The sequence below is a fragment of the Salmo salar genome, unplaced genomic scaffold (genome assembly GCF_905237065.1).
Source record: "Salmo salar unplaced genomic scaffold, Ssal_v3.1, whole genome shotgun sequence".
NCBI classification, from domain to species: domain Eukaryota; kingdom Metazoa; phylum Chordata; class Actinopteri; order Salmoniformes; family Salmonidae; genus Salmo; species Salmo salar.
In genome coordinates this window covers 9,390-26,083 of record NW_025550526.1, presented here as the reverse complement: position 1 = coordinate 26,083, position 16,694 = coordinate 9,390, and the positions used below count along the sequence as shown (strand labels likewise).

Sequence of the window (16,694 nt, the reverse complement as noted above, 5' to 3'; positions counted from 1 at the left end):
CTCTCTCGCTCTCTCTCGCTCTCTCTCGCTCTCTCTCTCTCTCTCTTTCTCACCAGACCTCTTCAGGGAGTTCTTCTGTTCGTCATTCTATCTGTGTCTGAGATGCAAGAAGCTGAAATGGCTTACTAATGCTTCTCAGACTCTCAAATCAAAACGCCAATGTATATATTGAAAGGCTCTTGTACAGTGCGTCACACATTTCAACACTGCTGAAATAAAAACTATTGAAACCATAAGGTGCTAGAAAGCTCTCGTTCAGTACATCCCCACATTTAAACTTTTCTGAAATAACCCTTTTCTTGTTGATATTGTGTAACAACCTTTTTATTGTTAATTATCTGAGTTAACCGGTTTAAAAAAAAAAAAAATATTTGAGAAAAGAACTGTTTGTTTCTCTGTTAATTTGCTGAAATAATTGTTTTATTTTCCTTCTACAGTTTCAGCATCGAGCCCAACTACGACTTCCTGTATATCTACGACGGACCAGACAGCAACAGTCACCTGATTGGTAGTTTCCAGGATAGCAAGCTTCCAGAGAAGATAGAGAGCGTCTCTAACTTTATGCACCTGGCCTTCCGTAGCGACGGCTCAGTGAGCTACCAAGGCTTCCATCTGGAGTATAAAGGTGAGGCGCAAGGGCTTGTTTCTGCAACTTGAAATAGTTGTTGTCTTTGTTTTAATGCTTTTGTGAAAGTTACAAATACAGCAGAGGACTATCTTCCGAGTTGGTTTCCTTTCTGTCGGTTCATTTGACACTAATTCAGTCGCATGACCAAGTGAGAGTGGTTCCCCCCCCCGTAGCTGTGTGTTGTGGCTCGTCCCCTTCCTTCAGGGAACCAAGTTTATATTCACACGAGGACGATCTTTGTCCAACTTTCCAAAGTGTTTGTTTTGTGTTTTTTTTTCTTCTTTTCGTTATGTTTTTTTGTGCTATCGCCCAAGTTTTTACAAACGTAGCAAAGGACATCCTGACAAGTTTGTTCCGTTTTGTTTTGTGTGTTTGTTTAATATGTGTTTCTACACAACATCATTTTGTATCATATACTGTAAGTCTTTAAAAAGTTGATTGGTTACAGCTTTTCGTGATCAAAACATTCACTAGGCTATTCAACCGCTCAAACAACCTTCTGATGTTGATGACATAATTTGTCTTATTTATAACAATAACAAAATATATTTATTTTCAACGACAGCTAAACTGCGGGAGGCTTGCTTTGATCCCGGGAACGCTATGAACGGGACACGCCTGGGGAATGACTACAAGCTGGGCTCCACAGTGACGTTCAGCTGTGAGGCGGGCTATCTGTTACAAGGACACTCCACACTGACCTGTATGATGGGAAACAGCAAGAGGCCTGAGTGGGACCGAGCCAGGCCCAGCTGTCAAGGTGAGGCAACACACACACATTTATATACTTTATTTGAATCCACCAACCAAATGAACAAAAAAGGATCTGAACATTTCAAAGGACCCTGTTTGCATGGCACTCGAGGGTACAGAAAAAGCACCTCCTTCTCCGAACAGCCAGGCTGCTCTCGACAGCTGAAACGGAGCACTACCTAGCCAATTGCTTTGCCCTACTTTTTGTCAGGCCCTCAATCTGGAGTCCACGCACTGCACGCATGTGTACGTGGCCAAGACTGCCAAATATCAGAGCCAACAGCTTGCACCTCCACCCGAGGCTGCCAAATATCAGTACCAAACAGCTTGTACCTCCACCCGAGGCTGTCCCAGCGTGCCACGAGGGTACTGGTATTTAAGCAACTTCTCTACAAAGGCCTGCTCCATGTACCTGTCCAATGAGCAGCTCCACTTCCACAATGAGCACCCCCCCCCCACAACAACATGAGCACCTCCCCCCCACAACAACATGAGCACCTCCCCCCCACAACAACATGAGCACCACCCCCCCACAACAACATGAGCACCTCCCCCCACAACAACATGAGCACCTCCCCCCACAACAACATGGGTCAGTAGCTGGGAGACGGAGGGGTCAGTAGCTGGGAGACGGAGGGGAGACGGAGGGGAGATGGAGGGGAGATGGAGGGGCCAGTAGCTGGGAGACGGAGGGGAGACGGAGGGGAGACGGAGGGGAGATGGAGGGGAGATGGAGGGGCCAGTAGCTGGGAGACGGAGGGGTCAGTAGCTGGGAGACGGAGGGGTCAGTAGCTGGGAGACGGAGGGGAGATGGAGGGGAGACGGAGGGGTCAGTAGCTGGGAGACGGAGGGGTCAGTAGCTGGGAGACGGAGGGGTCAGTAGCTGGGAGACGGAGGGGAGATGGAGGGGAGATGGAGGGGCCAGTAGCTGGGAGACGGAGGGGAGATGGAGGGGCCAGTAGCTAGGAGACGGAGGGGTCAGTAGCTGGGAGACGGAGGGGTCAGTAGCTGGGAGACGGAGGGGAGATGGAGGGGAGACGGAGGGGCCAGTAGCTGGGAGACGGAGGGGAGACGGAGGGGAGATGGAGGGGCCAGTAGCTGGGAGACGGAGGGGTCAGTAGCTGGGAGACGTAGGGGTCAGTAGCTGGGAGACGGAGGGGAGATGGAAGGGAGACGGAGGGGTCAGTCGCTGGGAGACGGAGGGGAGATGGAGGGGAGACGGAGGGGAGATGGAGGGGCCAGTAGTTTGGAGACGGAGGGGAGACGGAGGGGAGACGGAGGGGAGATGGAGGGGCCAGTAGTTTGGAGACGGAGGGGAGACGGAGGGGAGACGGAGGGGAGATGGAGGGGTCAGTAGTTGGGAGACGGAGGGGAGACGGAGGGGTCAGTAGCTGGGAGACGGAGGGGTCAGTAGCTGGGAGACGGAGGGGAGACGGAGGGGTCAGTAGCTGGGAGACGGAGGGGAGACGGAGGGGTCAGTAGCTGGGAGACGGAGGGGTCAGTAGCTGGGAGACGGAGGGGAGACGGAGGGGTCAGTAGCTGGGAGACGGAGGGGAGATGGAGGGGAGATGGAGGGGCCAGTAGATTGAAGACGGAGGGGAGACGGAGGGGAGATGGAGGGGCCAGTAGTTTGGAGACGGAGGGGAGACGGAGGGGAGACGGAGGGGAGATGGAGGGGTCAGTAGTTGGGAGACGGAGGGGAGACGGAGGGGTCAGTAGCTGGGAGACGGAGGGGTCAGTAGCTGGGAGACGGAGGGGAGATGGAGGGGAGATGGAGGGGCCAGTAGCTGGGAGACGGAGGGGAGATGGAGGGGCCAGTAGCTAGGAGACGGAGGGGTCAGTAGCTGGGAGACGGAGGGGTCAGTAGCTGGGAGACGGAGGGGAGATGGAGGGGAGATGGAGGGGCCAGTAGCTGGGAGACGGAGGGGAGACGGAGGGGAGATGGAGGGGCCAGTAGCTGGGAGACGGAGGGGTCAGTAGCTGGGAGACGTAGGGGTCAGTAGCTGGGAGACGGAGGGGAGATGGAGGGGAGACGGAGGGGTCAGTCGCTGGGAGACGGAGGGGAGATGGAGGGGAGACGGAGGGGAGATGGAGGGGCCAGTAGTTTGGAGACGGAGGGGAGACGGAGGGGAGATGGAGGGGCCAGTAGTTTGGAGACGGAGGGGAGACGGAGGGGAGACGGAGGGGAGATGGAGGGGTCAGTAGTTGGGAGACGGAGGGGAGACGGAGGGGTCAGTAGCTGGGAGACGGAGGGGTCAGTAGCTGGGAGACGGAGGGGGAGACGGAGGGGTCAGTAGCTGGGAGACGGAGGGGAGACGGAGGGGTCAGTAGCTGGGAGACGGAGGGGTCAGTAGCTGGGAGACGGAGGGGAGACGGAGGGGTCAGTAGCTGGGAGACGGAGGGGAGATGGAGGGGAGATGGAGGGGCCAGTAGTTTGAAGACGGAGGGGAGACGGAGGGGAGATGGAGGGGCCAGTAGTTTGGAGACGGAGGGGAGACGGAGGGGAGACGGAGGGGAGATGGAGGGGTCAGTAGTTGGGAGACGGAGGGGAGACGGAGGGGTCAGTAGCTGGGAGACGGAGGGGTCAGTAGCTGGGAGACGGAGGGGTCAGTAGTTGGGAGATGGAGGGTGAGACGGAGGGGTCAGTAGCTGGGAGACGGAGGGGTCAGTAGCTGGGAGACGGAGGGGTCAGTAGTTGGGAGACGGAGGGGAGATGGAGGGGAGACGGAGGGGTCAGTAGTTGGGAGACGGAGGGGTCAGTAGCTGGGAGACGGAGGGGTCAGTAGTTGGGAGACGGAGGGGAGATGGAGGGGAGACGGAGGGGAGACGGAGGGGTCAGTAGTTGGGAGACGGAGGGGTCAGTAGATGGGAGACGGAGGGGTCAGTAGTTGGGAGACGGAGGGGTCAGTAGATGGGAGACGGAGGGGTCAGTAGTTGGGAGACGGAGGGGAGACGGAGGGGTCAGTAGCTGGGAGACGGAGGGGTCAGTAGTTGGGAGACGGAGGGGAGACGGAGGGGTCAGTAGTTGGGAGACGGAGGGGTCAGTAGCTGTCCTGAATGTAGGATGAGATGTTCCAAAACAAACACACACACATACACACACTCTGAGTGGGACAGAGCCAATCCTAGCTGTCAATGTGAGGGAGTTGACGATCAATCGATTATCAATTTGTTCTTTACAGTAACTGTGACTGATCAATATTTAGTTGTTTAAACTGAAGAGGACATTCGTCTGAATACAGTCCAGATGAAGGTTTATTGTGTTGTAGGAAGCGGGCGGGCGGGCGGGCGGGCGGGCGGGCGTGCGGGCCTAAGTGACTGTTGTGTGTCCGTTCTATTGACTAACCTGTCTGTTGATTTGAAGTGATATGAATAGTCCCAGGATGCACTGTAACCACAACACCTTGGGCCCTGGTCTAAAGTAGTGCACTACATAGGGAATAAGTCCTTTTCTAAATTACTGCACTACATAGGGAATAGGACCCTGGTCTAAAGTAGTGCTCTATATAGGGAATAGGACCCTGGTCTAAAGTAGTCCACTACATAGGGAACCGGGCCCTGGTCTAAAGTAGTGCACTACACAGGGAATAAGGTGTCATTTAGGACTCAGACACCTTGACTCAATGTTATCCGGCGAGGACAGAGATGGCCGCCTCGCTTCGCGTTCTTAGGAAACTATTCGAAATTGGTAGATTACTTGTTAGATATTACTGCACGGTCGGAACTAGAAGCACAAGCATTTCACTACACTCGCATTAACATCTGCTAACCATGTGACCAATAACATTTGATTTGATTTGATTTAGTCTTGGCATGGTTCTCCTGTCTACAGCCTTCACATACTGTATGTCTCATGACATGGTTCTCCTGTCTACAGCCTTCACATACTGTATGTCTCATGAGATGGTTCTCCTGTCTACAGCCTTCACATACTGTATGTCTCATGACATCGTTCTCCTGTCTACAGCCTTCACATACTGTATGTCTCATGAGATGGTTCTCCTGTCTACAGCCTTCACATACTGTATGTCTCATGACATCGTTCTCCTGTCTACAGCCTTCACATACTGTATGTCTCATGACGTGGTTCTCCTGTCTACAGCTTTCACATACTGTATGTCTCATGACGTGGTTCTCCTGTCTACAGCTTTCACATACTGTATGTCTCATGACATGGTTCTCCTGTCTACAGCCTTCACATACTGTATGTCTCATGGCGTGGTTCTCCTGTCTACAGCCTTCACATACTGTATGTCTCATGAGATGGTTCTCCTGTCTACAGCCTTCACATACTGTATGTCTCATGGCGTGGTTCTCCTGTCTACAGCCTTCACATACTGTATGTCTCATGACGTGGTTCTCCTGTCTCCAGCCTTCACATACTGTATGTCTCATGAGATGGTTCTCCTGTCTACAGCCTTCACATACTGTATGTCTCATGACATGGTTCTCCTGTCTACAGCCTTCACATACTGTATGTCTCATGAGATGGTTCTCCTGTCTACAGCCTTCACATACTGTATGTCTCATGACGTGGTTCTCCTGTCTCCAGCCTTCACATACTGTATGTCTCATGACATCGTTCTCCTGTCTACAGCCTTCACATACTGTATGTCTCATGACATGGTTCTACTGTCTACAGCCTTCACATACTGTATGTCTCATAAGATGGTTCTCCTGTCTACAGCCTTCACATACTGTATGTCTCATAAGATGGTTCTCCTGTCTACAGCCTTCACATACTGTATGTCTCATGACATCGTTCTCCTGTCTACAGCCTTCACATACTGTATGTCTCATAAGATGGTTCTCCTGTCTACAGCCTTCACATACTGTATGTCTCATGACGTGGTTCTCCTGTCTACAGCTTTCACATACTGTATGTCTCATAAGATGGTTCTCCTGTCTACAGCCTTCACATACTGTATGTCTCATGACATCGTTCTCCTGTCTACAGCCTTCACATACTGTATGTCTCATGACGTGGTTCTCCTGTCTACAGCCTCTCAGGTCTCGTGGTGTTTGGGGAATGTTGTGCAGTTTTCAATTCAGGATGGCTGCATGGTGACAGGGAGAGCCCAGTCCAGCTGGTGCTAGCCTCACTGTGTGTGTGTGTGTGTGTGTGTGTGTGTGTGTGTGTGTGTGTGTGTGTGTGTGTGTGTGTGTGTGTGTGGTGTCGTGGGGTGTTGTTTCCCATACAGACTTGGACCAGCTGGTGTAAGCCTCTCCCTGACAAATGAGATTGTGTTTGTTAACCGTGTTCTCTGTCCACCTGCTGAGTTTGACGTGTGTGTGTGTGTGTGTGCGCCCACGTACTGAGTTGGAGCACCATGTCTTAGGCGGCTGTGTGTGTGTGTGTCCACCTGCTGAGGTGACTGCATTAAAAGCCTCTCATCAAATTACCTGCATGATTAACGGCTAAAGATCTGAGACACTGATATACTGCTTGTAGAAATGGGTTGTAGTTATAGATCTGATATACTGCTGGTAGAAATGGGTTGTAGTTATAGATCTGATATACTGCTGGTAGAAATGGGTTGTAGTTATAGATCTGATATACTGCTGGTAGAAATGGGTTGTAGTTATAGATCTGATATACTGCTGGTAGAAATGGGTTGTAGTTATAGATCTGATATACTGCTGGTAGAAATGGGTTGTAGTTATAGATCTGATATACTGCTGGTAGAAATGGGTTGTAATGGACTACAGGAGGACTTCATCCAATCTTAGGATGACACTGATATAAACCAAGGAGGAGACAGCAAATGTAAATGACAATGATTATTATGACCAAGATAATGATATGGATTATTATGACCAAGATAATGATATGGATTATTATGACCAAGATAATGATATGGATTATTATGACCAAGATAATGATATGCATTATTATGACCAAGATAATGACATGGATTATTATGACCATGATAATGATATGGATTATTATGACCATGATAATGATAAAAAGTAATCTAATGAACAGGGAATGTGATTCTATTTTACTTCTCATTCTCAATCTACACTGAACAAAAATATAAACACAACATTAAACAATTTCAAAGATTTTACTGAGTTACAGTTCATATAAGGAAATCGGTCAATTGAAATAAATTAATTAGGCCCTAATCTATGGATTTCAAATGACTGGGAATACAGATATGCTTAAAAAAAAGGTAGGGGTGTGGATCAGAAAACCAGTCAGTATCTGGTGTGACCACCATTTGCCTCATGCAGCGTGACACATCTCCTTCGCATAGAGTTGATCAGGATGTTGATTGCGGCCTGTGGAATGTTGTCCCACTACTCTTCAGTGGCTGTGCGAAGTTGCTGGATATTGGCTTAAACTGGAACATGCTGTCGTACACGTAGATCCAGAGCATCCCAAACATGCTCAATGTCTGGTGAGTATGCAGGCCATGGAAGAACTGGGACATTTTCAGCTTCCAGGAATTGTGTGCAGATCCTTGCAATATGGGGGTCGTGCATTATCATGCTGAGACATGAGGTGATGGCTTATGCCTGTCCACACCATAACCCTGTCCATAGCATAACCCTGCCCATACCATAACCCTGTCCACACCATAACCCTGTCCACACCATAACCCTACCCATACCATAACCCTGCCCATACCATAACCCTGCCCATACCATAACCCTGTCCATACCATAACCCTGTCCACACCATAACCCTGTCCATACCATAACCCTGTCCACACCATAACCCTGCCCATACCATAACCCTACCCATACCATAACCCGTACCATAACCCTGCCCATACCATAACCCTACCATACCATAACCCTGTCCACACCATAACCCTGTCCATACCATAACCCTGCCCATACCATAACCCTGCCCTACCCATACCATAACCCTGTCCATACCATAACCCTACCCATACCATAACCCTACCATACCATAACCCTGTCCACACCATAACCCTGCCCTACCCATAACCCTGCCCATACCATAACCCTACCCATACCATAACCCTACCCTACCCATACCATAATCCTGCCCATACCATAACCCTGTCCATACCATAACCCTACCCATACCATAACCCTGCCCTACCCATACCATAACCCTGCCCATACCATAACCCTACCCATACCATAACCCTGTCCATACCATAACCCTACCCATACCATAACCCTGCCCTACCCATACCATAACCCTGCCCATACCATAACCCTACCCATACCATAACCCTGTCCATACCATAACCCTTCCCATACCATAACCCTGCCCATACCATAACCCTGCCCATACCATAACCCTACCCATACCATAACCCTACCCATACCATAACCCTGCCCTACCCATACCATAACCCTGTCCATACCATAACCCTACCCATACCATAACCCTACCCATACCATAACCCTGCCCATACCATAACCCTGTCCATACCATAACCCTACCCATACCATAACCCTGCCCATACCATAACCCTACCCATACCATAACCCTACCCATAACATAACCCTACCCATACCATAACCCTGCCCATACCATAACCCTACCCATACCATAACCCTACCCATACCATAACCCTACCCATACCATAACCCTGTCCACACCATAACCCTGTCCATACCATAACCCTACCCATACCATAACCCTGTCCATACCATAACCCTACCCATACCATAACCCTGCCCTACCCATAACCCTGCCCATACCATAACCCTACCCATACCATAACCCTACCCATACCATAACCCTGCCCATACCATAACCCTACCCATACCATAACCCTGCCCATACCATAACCCTACCCATACCATAACCCTGCCCATACCATAACCCTGTCCATACCATAACCCTGCCCATACCATAACCCTGCCCTACCCATAACCCTGCCCATACCATAACCCTACCCATACCATAACCCTGCCCTACCCATACCATACCATAACCCTGTCCTACCCATACCATAACCCTACCCATACCATAACCCTGCCCTACACATACCATACCATAACCCTGTCCATACCATAACCCTACCCGTACCATAACCCCACCGCCATCCCATGGGGAACTCTGCTCACAACGTTGACATCAGCAAACCGCTCGCCAAGACAACACCATACACGCTGTCTGCCATCTGCCTGGTACAGTTGAAACTGGGATTCATCTGTGAAGATGAACATTTCTCCAGCGTGCCAGTGGCCATGGAAGGTGAGCATTTGCCCACTGAAGTCGGTTAGGATGCAGAACTGCAGTCAGGTCAAGACCCTGGTGAGGACGACGAGCCTGCAGATGAGCTTCCCTGAGACGGTTTCTGACAGTTTGTGAAGAAATACTTCGGTTGTGCAAACCCACAGTTTCATCAGCTGTCCAGGTGGCTGGTCTCAGACGATCCAAATCAAATCAAAGTTTATTTGTCACGTGCGCTGTATACAACAGGTTTAGACCTTACAGTGAAATGCTTACTGACAGGCTCTAACTAATAGTGCAAAAAAGGTATTAGGTGAACAATAGGTAAGTAAAGAAATAAAACAACAGTAAAAAGACAGTGAAAAATAACAGTAGAGAGGCTATATACAGTAGAGAGGCTATATACAGTAGAGAGGCTATATACAGTAGAGAGGTTATATACAGTAGAGAGGCTATATACAGTAGAGAGGCTATATACAGTAGAGAGGCTATATACAGTAGAGAGGCTATATACAGTAGAGAGGTTATATACAGTAGAGAGGCTATATACAGTAGAGAGGCTATATACAGCAGAGAGGTTATATACAGTAGAGAGGCTATATACAGTAGAGAGGCTATATACAGTAGAGAGGCTATATACAGTAGAGAGGTTATATACAGTAGAGAGGTTATATACAGTAGAGAGGTTATATACAGTAGAGAGGCTATATACAGTAGCGAGGCTACACACAGACACCGGTTAGTCAGGCTGATTGAGGTAGTATGTATATGTAGATATGGTTAAAGTGACTATGCATATATGATGAACAGAGAGTAGCAGTAGCGTAAAAGAGGGGTTGGCGGGTGGAGGGACACAATGCAGATAGCCCAGTTAGCCAATGTGCGGGAGCAGTGGTTGGTCGGACCAATTGAGGTAGTATGTACATGAATGTATAGTTAAAGTGACTATGCATATATGATAAACAGAGAGTAGCAGCAGCAGGATGTGAAGGTCCTGGGCTGGCGTGGTTACACGTGGTCTGTGGTTGTAAGGCTGGTTGGACGTACTGCCAAATTCTCGGCTTATGGTAGAGAAATGAACATTCAATTCTCTGGCAACAGCTCTGTGGACATTCCTGGAGTCAGCATGCCAATTGCACACTCCCTCAAAACTTGAGACATCATTGGCATTGTGTTTTGTGACAAAACAGCACATTTTAGAGTGGCCTTTTATTGTCCCCAGCACAAGGTGCACCTGTGTAATGATCATTCGGGTTTAATCAGCTTCTTGACATGCCACACCGGTCAGCTGGATGGATTATTTTGGCGAAGGAGAAATGCTCACTAACAGGGATGTAAACAAATGTGTACAATAGTTTTTTGAGAAATACTTTTTTTTGTGCACATGCAACATTTGTGTATTTTTATTTCAGCTCATGGGACCAACACTTTTCATGGGACCTCCTCCCTCCCCCTCCTCCCTCCCCCTCCTCCTCCCCTCCTCCCTCCCCCTCCTCCCTCCCTCTCCTCCCTCCCCCTCTTCCCTCCCCTCCTCCCTCCCTCTCCTCCCTCCCTCTCCTCCCTCCCCTCTTCCCTCCCCCTCTTCCCTCCCTCTCCTCCCTCCCCCTCTTCCCTCCCCCTCCTCCCTCCCCTCTTCCCTCCCCCTCTTCCCTCCCTCTCCTCCCTCCCCCTCTTCCCTCCCTCTCCTCCCTCCCTCTCCTCCCTCCCCTCCTCCCTCCCCCTCTTCCCTCCCTCTCCTTCTCTCTCTAAACGTCCTATATGCTTTCCTGTAATATCTCATTATGTTGTAGACTGTTAGTCAGCATTTAAGTGTTCATACTGACACTTTCTCCTCATGTTTTCCAGATTTTTCTGCTTCCCTGTGCAGCTGTGGCAGCAGGAAATACTGTTTGCTGATTCCAGTTTCTGCTGCGTAGCTGTATGTATTTCCCCAGGTAGCGTGACCTGGAAGTCATATTGATGTGTTGGTGTTTTCACAGCACCGTGCGGAGGCCGCTCGACAGGGTTAGAGGGGACCGTCCTGTCCCCAAATTACCCCCGTAATTATACCCAGAGTCTGACCTGCGTCTACCACATCTTTGTCCCCGGGGACTTTGGTAAGCATCCCCTCTCGCTCCCTCCCCTCTCTTTATCTCTCCCTCCCCTCTCGGTCTCTCTCTCTCCTTCTCTCTCTCCTCCCCCTCTCTCTCCTTGTCTCTCCCTCCCCCTATATCTCTCTCTCCTTGTCTCTCCCTCCCCCTATATCTCTCTCTCTCTCTCTCTCTCTCTCTCTCTCTCTCTCTCTCTCTCTCTCCCTCCCCTCTCCCTCTCCCCCTCTCTCTCTCTCTCCTTCTCTCCCCTCTCTCTCTGTCTCTCTGCAGTTTGTGCTGCTGTCTCATAACGTTCTATAAACCATGGTTGCTGTTGTTCAGCTACTGTAGCTAATGTAGTGAACTCATGTAGTGAACTGCAACAGAATGGTGTGGCGTTTCTACTGTATATGTGGCATTACTAAGGAAGTGGAGGCGTTCTGCTTTACAGGAAACACAAGACAATAGTTTAACTCCAATCCAGTGTGTTATAACGACTGACTCCACCTCACATTACCAAGATGTGATCATTCAGGATCCGTACAGGAAGCGTTATCAGAAACCACGGCGGTTATTGTCTCCTATACATGTAGCTACATTTCCAGCAACAAAATGGTGGTTCTACGTTGGTTTTACTAACGAGGTGGAGGAATTTGTGTCTCAGGAGAAACAGAAGCTGATCTGTGATATAACTGGCCACACATTACCGACTCAGAGAACATTTGGATATTCAGGATAAAGCGAAAGAAAAAACTAAACCCACAACAGGTCAAGTGAAGGGTCAAACACAAACTGGTCTACTAATGAGGTGGAGGAAGAGTCTCAGGAGAAACACAGGGTTATCCCTTGCCAGCTACAGTACTGTGAGATGTCGGCTAACTGACCCCAGGTTACCGACCTACAGAAGATTTGGTCAATCAGGATGAGGCCAGAAACCATTATCAGAAACCATGGAGATTATGGTCTCCTCCATGTTAACAACAGAGTTGTCTTTCTATATGGTTTTACTAATAAGACAGAGGGACTCTGTCTCAGAGAACAACAGGGCTGGTTGTCCTAATAAGACAGAGGGACTGTGTCTCAGAGAACAGGGCTGGTTGTACTAATAAGACAGAGGGACTCTGTCCCAGAGAACAACAGGGCTGGTTGTCCTAATAAGACAGAGGGACGATGTCTCAGAGAACAGGGCTGGTTGTCCTAATAAAGCAGAGGGACGATGTCTCAGAACGACAGGGCTGGTTTTATTAATAAGACAGAGGGATGATGTCTCAGAGAACAGGGCTGGTTGTCCTAATAAGACAGAGGGACGATGTCTCAGAGAACAGGGCTGGTTGTCCTAATAAGACAGAGGGACGATGTCTCAGAGAACAGGGCTGGTTGTACTAATAAGACAGAGGGACTCTGTCTCAGAGAAAAACAGGGCTGGTTTTACTAATAAGACAGAGGGACTGTGTCTCAGAGAACAGGGCTGGTTGTACTAATAAGACAGAGGGACGATGTCTCAGAGAACAGGGCTGGTTGTCCTAATAAAGCAGAGGGACGATGTCTCAGAACGACAGGGCTGGTTTTATTAATAAGACAGAGGGATGATGTCTCAGAGAACAGGGCTGGTTGTACTAATAAGACAGAGGGACGATGTCTCAGAGAACAGGGCTGGTTGTACTAATAAGACAGAGGGACGATGTCTCAGAGAACAGGGCTGGTTGTCCTAATAAGACAGAGGGACGATGTCTCAGAGAACAGGGCTGGTTGTAGTAATAAGACAGAGGGACGATGTCTCAGAGAACAGGGCTGGTTGTCCTAATAAGACAGAGGGACGATGTCTCAGAGAACAGGGCTGGTTGTACTAATAAGACAGAGGGACGATGTCTCAGAGAACAGGGCTGGTTTTACTAATAAGACAGAGGGACTGTGTCTCAGAGAACAACAGGGCTGGTTGTCCTAATTAGACAGAGGGACTGTGTCTCAGAGAACAGGGCTGGTTGTCCTAATAAGACAGAGGGACTCTGTCTCAGAGAACAACAGGGCTGGTTGTCCTAATAAGACAGAGGGACTCTGTCTCAGAGAACAACAGGGCTGGTTTTACTAATAAGACAGAGGGACGATGTCTCAGAGAACAACAGGGCTGGTTTTACTAATAAGACAGAGGGACTCTGTCTCAGAGAACAACAGGGCTGGTTTTACTAATAAGACAGAGGGACGATGTCTCAGAGAACAGGGCTGGTTGTCCTAATAAGACAGAGGGACGATGTCTCAGAGAACAGGGCTGGTTGTCCTAGTAACAGAGGGACGATGTCTTAGAGAACAACAGGGCTGGTTGTCCTAGTAACAGAGGGACGATGTCTCAGAGAACAACAGGGCTGGTTGTCCTAATAAGACAGAGAGACGATGTCTCAGAGAACAGGGCTGGTTGTCCTAATAACAGAGGGACTGTGTCTCAGAGAACAACAGGGCTGGTTGTCCTAATAAAGCAGAGGGATGATGTCTCAGAACAACAGGGCTGGTTTTATTAATAAGACAGAGGGACGATGTCTCAGAGAACAACAGGGCTAGTTGTCCTAATAACAGAGGGACGATGTCTCAGAGAACAACAGGGCTGGTTGTCCTAATAAAGCAGAGGGACGATGTCTCAGAACAACAGGGCTGGTTTTATTAATAAGACAGAGGGATGATGTCTCAGAGAACAGGGCTGGTTGTCCTAATAAGACAGAGGGACGATGTCTCAGAGAACAGGGCTGGTTGTCCTAATAAGACAGAGGGACGATGTCTCAGAGAACAGGGCTGGTTGTACTAATAAGACAGAGGGACTGTGTCTCAGAGAACAACAGGGCTGGTTTTACTAATAAGACAGAGGGACGATGTCTCAGAGAACAGGGCTGGTTTTACTAATAAGACAGAGGGACGATGTCTCAGAGAACAGGGCTGGTTTTACTAATAAGACAGAGGGACGATGTCTCAGAGAACAACAGGGCTGGTTTTACTAATAAGACAGATGGACAATGTCTCAGAGAACAACAGGGCTGGTTGTCCTAATAAGACAGAGGGACGATGTCTCAGAGAACAACAGGACTGGTTGTCCTAATAAAGCAGAGGGACGATGTCTCAGAGAACAACAGGGCTAGTTGTCCTAATAAGACAGAGGGACGATGTCTCAGAGAACAACAGGCTGGTCCGTATCTTCAGTAGAGAGTCATTTCACTGACACCCTCACATTACCCACCAGAGAAAGTTGGGATTATTATGATCAGGTCAAACTAAATAGATGTTAAAGAATGGAAACATGCACAATATGTAATGGAGGAAGCAAACACCAAATCCCTCCAGGAAGAAGATAAACAAACCAGCTAAAATTCCTATTGGGCGTACTGATATCCATAATGCAACGCTACAGTACATCGTTAACTATCTTACAAACTTCTCCTCAATTGGACGTGGTATTCCATGGACTTCCTGATACCCAAAATGCAACACTACAGTACATCGTTAACTATCTTACAAAGTTCTCCTCAATTGGACGTGGTATTCCATGGACTTCCTGACACCCAAAATGCAACACTACAGTACATCGTTCATTGTCTTACAAACTTCTCCTCAATTGGACGTGTTCTTCCATTTTATTTTATTTGATTTAATTTCTGCCTTATTATCAATCCCTGTCACTAAGTGGCCCTGAATTGATGAGATGATTGAAGTTATGTCCTCTTATCGAGCCAGGGGGACATTTTCTGAAGAGCACCATGATTATTACCCAGACTTGAATTCATCTCCGGTTTGACAAGCCGTCTTGACAGTTAGAATCCTTTTGTTGCCATCTTCCACTACTCAGGGACTCAGACACACCGTGTGTCCTAAATGCCACCCCAAGCCCCCCCCCCACATAGTGCACTACTTCTAATAAGGGTCCATAGGGTGCCATTTGAGACGCTACCTTCCACAGGGTTTTTAAATCAACGCTCCATTTCGACATGTCTTCATGGCTGCTGACTAAACTGCTCAGAATGCTGACAAATGGCTTAACGGAGCATGAGGCTCTGGGTAAAAACCTCTCCCTACCTGTGACAATATATCATATCCCTTTACAACAGCCATGGACTATGTGTGTTGTCTACGTCCCAAATGGCACCTTATTCTGTATTTAGTGCACTATGAAGGGCGTAGGGTACCATTTAGGACTCGGGACAAGTATCTCGCTACATCTCGTTACAACTCCCGCAGGGTAGTGCATCAGGGATGGTGGCATACATCTATGACAGATGACCTCCCTGATGTGTCTTGGCCAAACAGAAACTTGAAGACAGGGTCGCATCCCGAATTGAACCCGATTCCCTATTTAGTGAATTACTTTTGACCAGAGGGCCCTGGTTGAAAGGAGTGCATTAAATAGGGATAAGGGTGGCGTTTGGGTCGTGTCCTCGGTCTGGATGCATTGGTCTCAGCTGGGCTGGCAGAGAAAGGTCAGGCTAAAATACCACCTCATAAATTCAGGACCACTCAGAGGGTTGATAACAAGTACATTTAGAAATTGTTGCTGGTGTTGCTGCTGGTGTTGATGTTGTTGGTGTTGTTGGTGTTGTTGTTGTTGGTGTTGTTGGTGTTGTTGTTGTTGATGTTGTTGGTGTTGCTATTGCTGATTTTTTTTTTTTTTGTTGTTGTTGTTGTTGTTTTTTTTTTTTTTTTGTTGTGTTTTGTTGTTGTTGCTGTTGTTGTTGTTGTTGTTGTTGATGTTGTTGGTGTTGCTATTGCTGATGTTGTTGGTGTTGTTGTTGTTGTTGTTGGTGTTGTTGTTGCTGGTGTTGATGTTGTTGATGTTGTTGTTGATGTTGTTGCTGGTGTTGTTGTTTGCGTGTTGTTGATGTTGTTTGTTGTGTTGTTGCTGTATTGTTGTTTGTTGATGTTGTTGCTGGTGTTGTTGATGTTGTTGCTGGTGTTGTTGATGTTGTTGCTGGTGTTGTTGATGTTGTTGCTGGTGTTGTTGATGTTGTTGCTGGTGTTGTTGTTGTTGCTGGTGTTGTTGTTGTTGTTGTTGTTGTTGTTGATTTTGTTAGCCAACAGAAACAGAGTAAACAGCCGACAGACA

At 48.5% G+C, this 16,694-nt stretch overlaps 1 protein-coding gene across 1 annotated transcript in view; it reads left to right on the top strand.

The window, feature by feature from the left end:
- Positions 1–11,660, top strand: part of LOC106596047 (CUB and sushi domain-containing protein 3) — a gene marked incomplete at its 3' end in the record, with an annotated part of 128,404 nt that extends 116,744 nt beyond the window's left edge. Inside the window, 3 exon segments of the mRNA XM_045713850.1 lie at positions 438–625; positions 1,194–1,388; positions 11,528–11,660. Of these exon segments, the coding sequence (XP_045569806.1) occupies positions 438–625; positions 1,194–1,388; positions 11,528–11,660 (516 nt within the window).
- Positions 11,661–16,694: the final 5,034 nt, after the last annotated feature.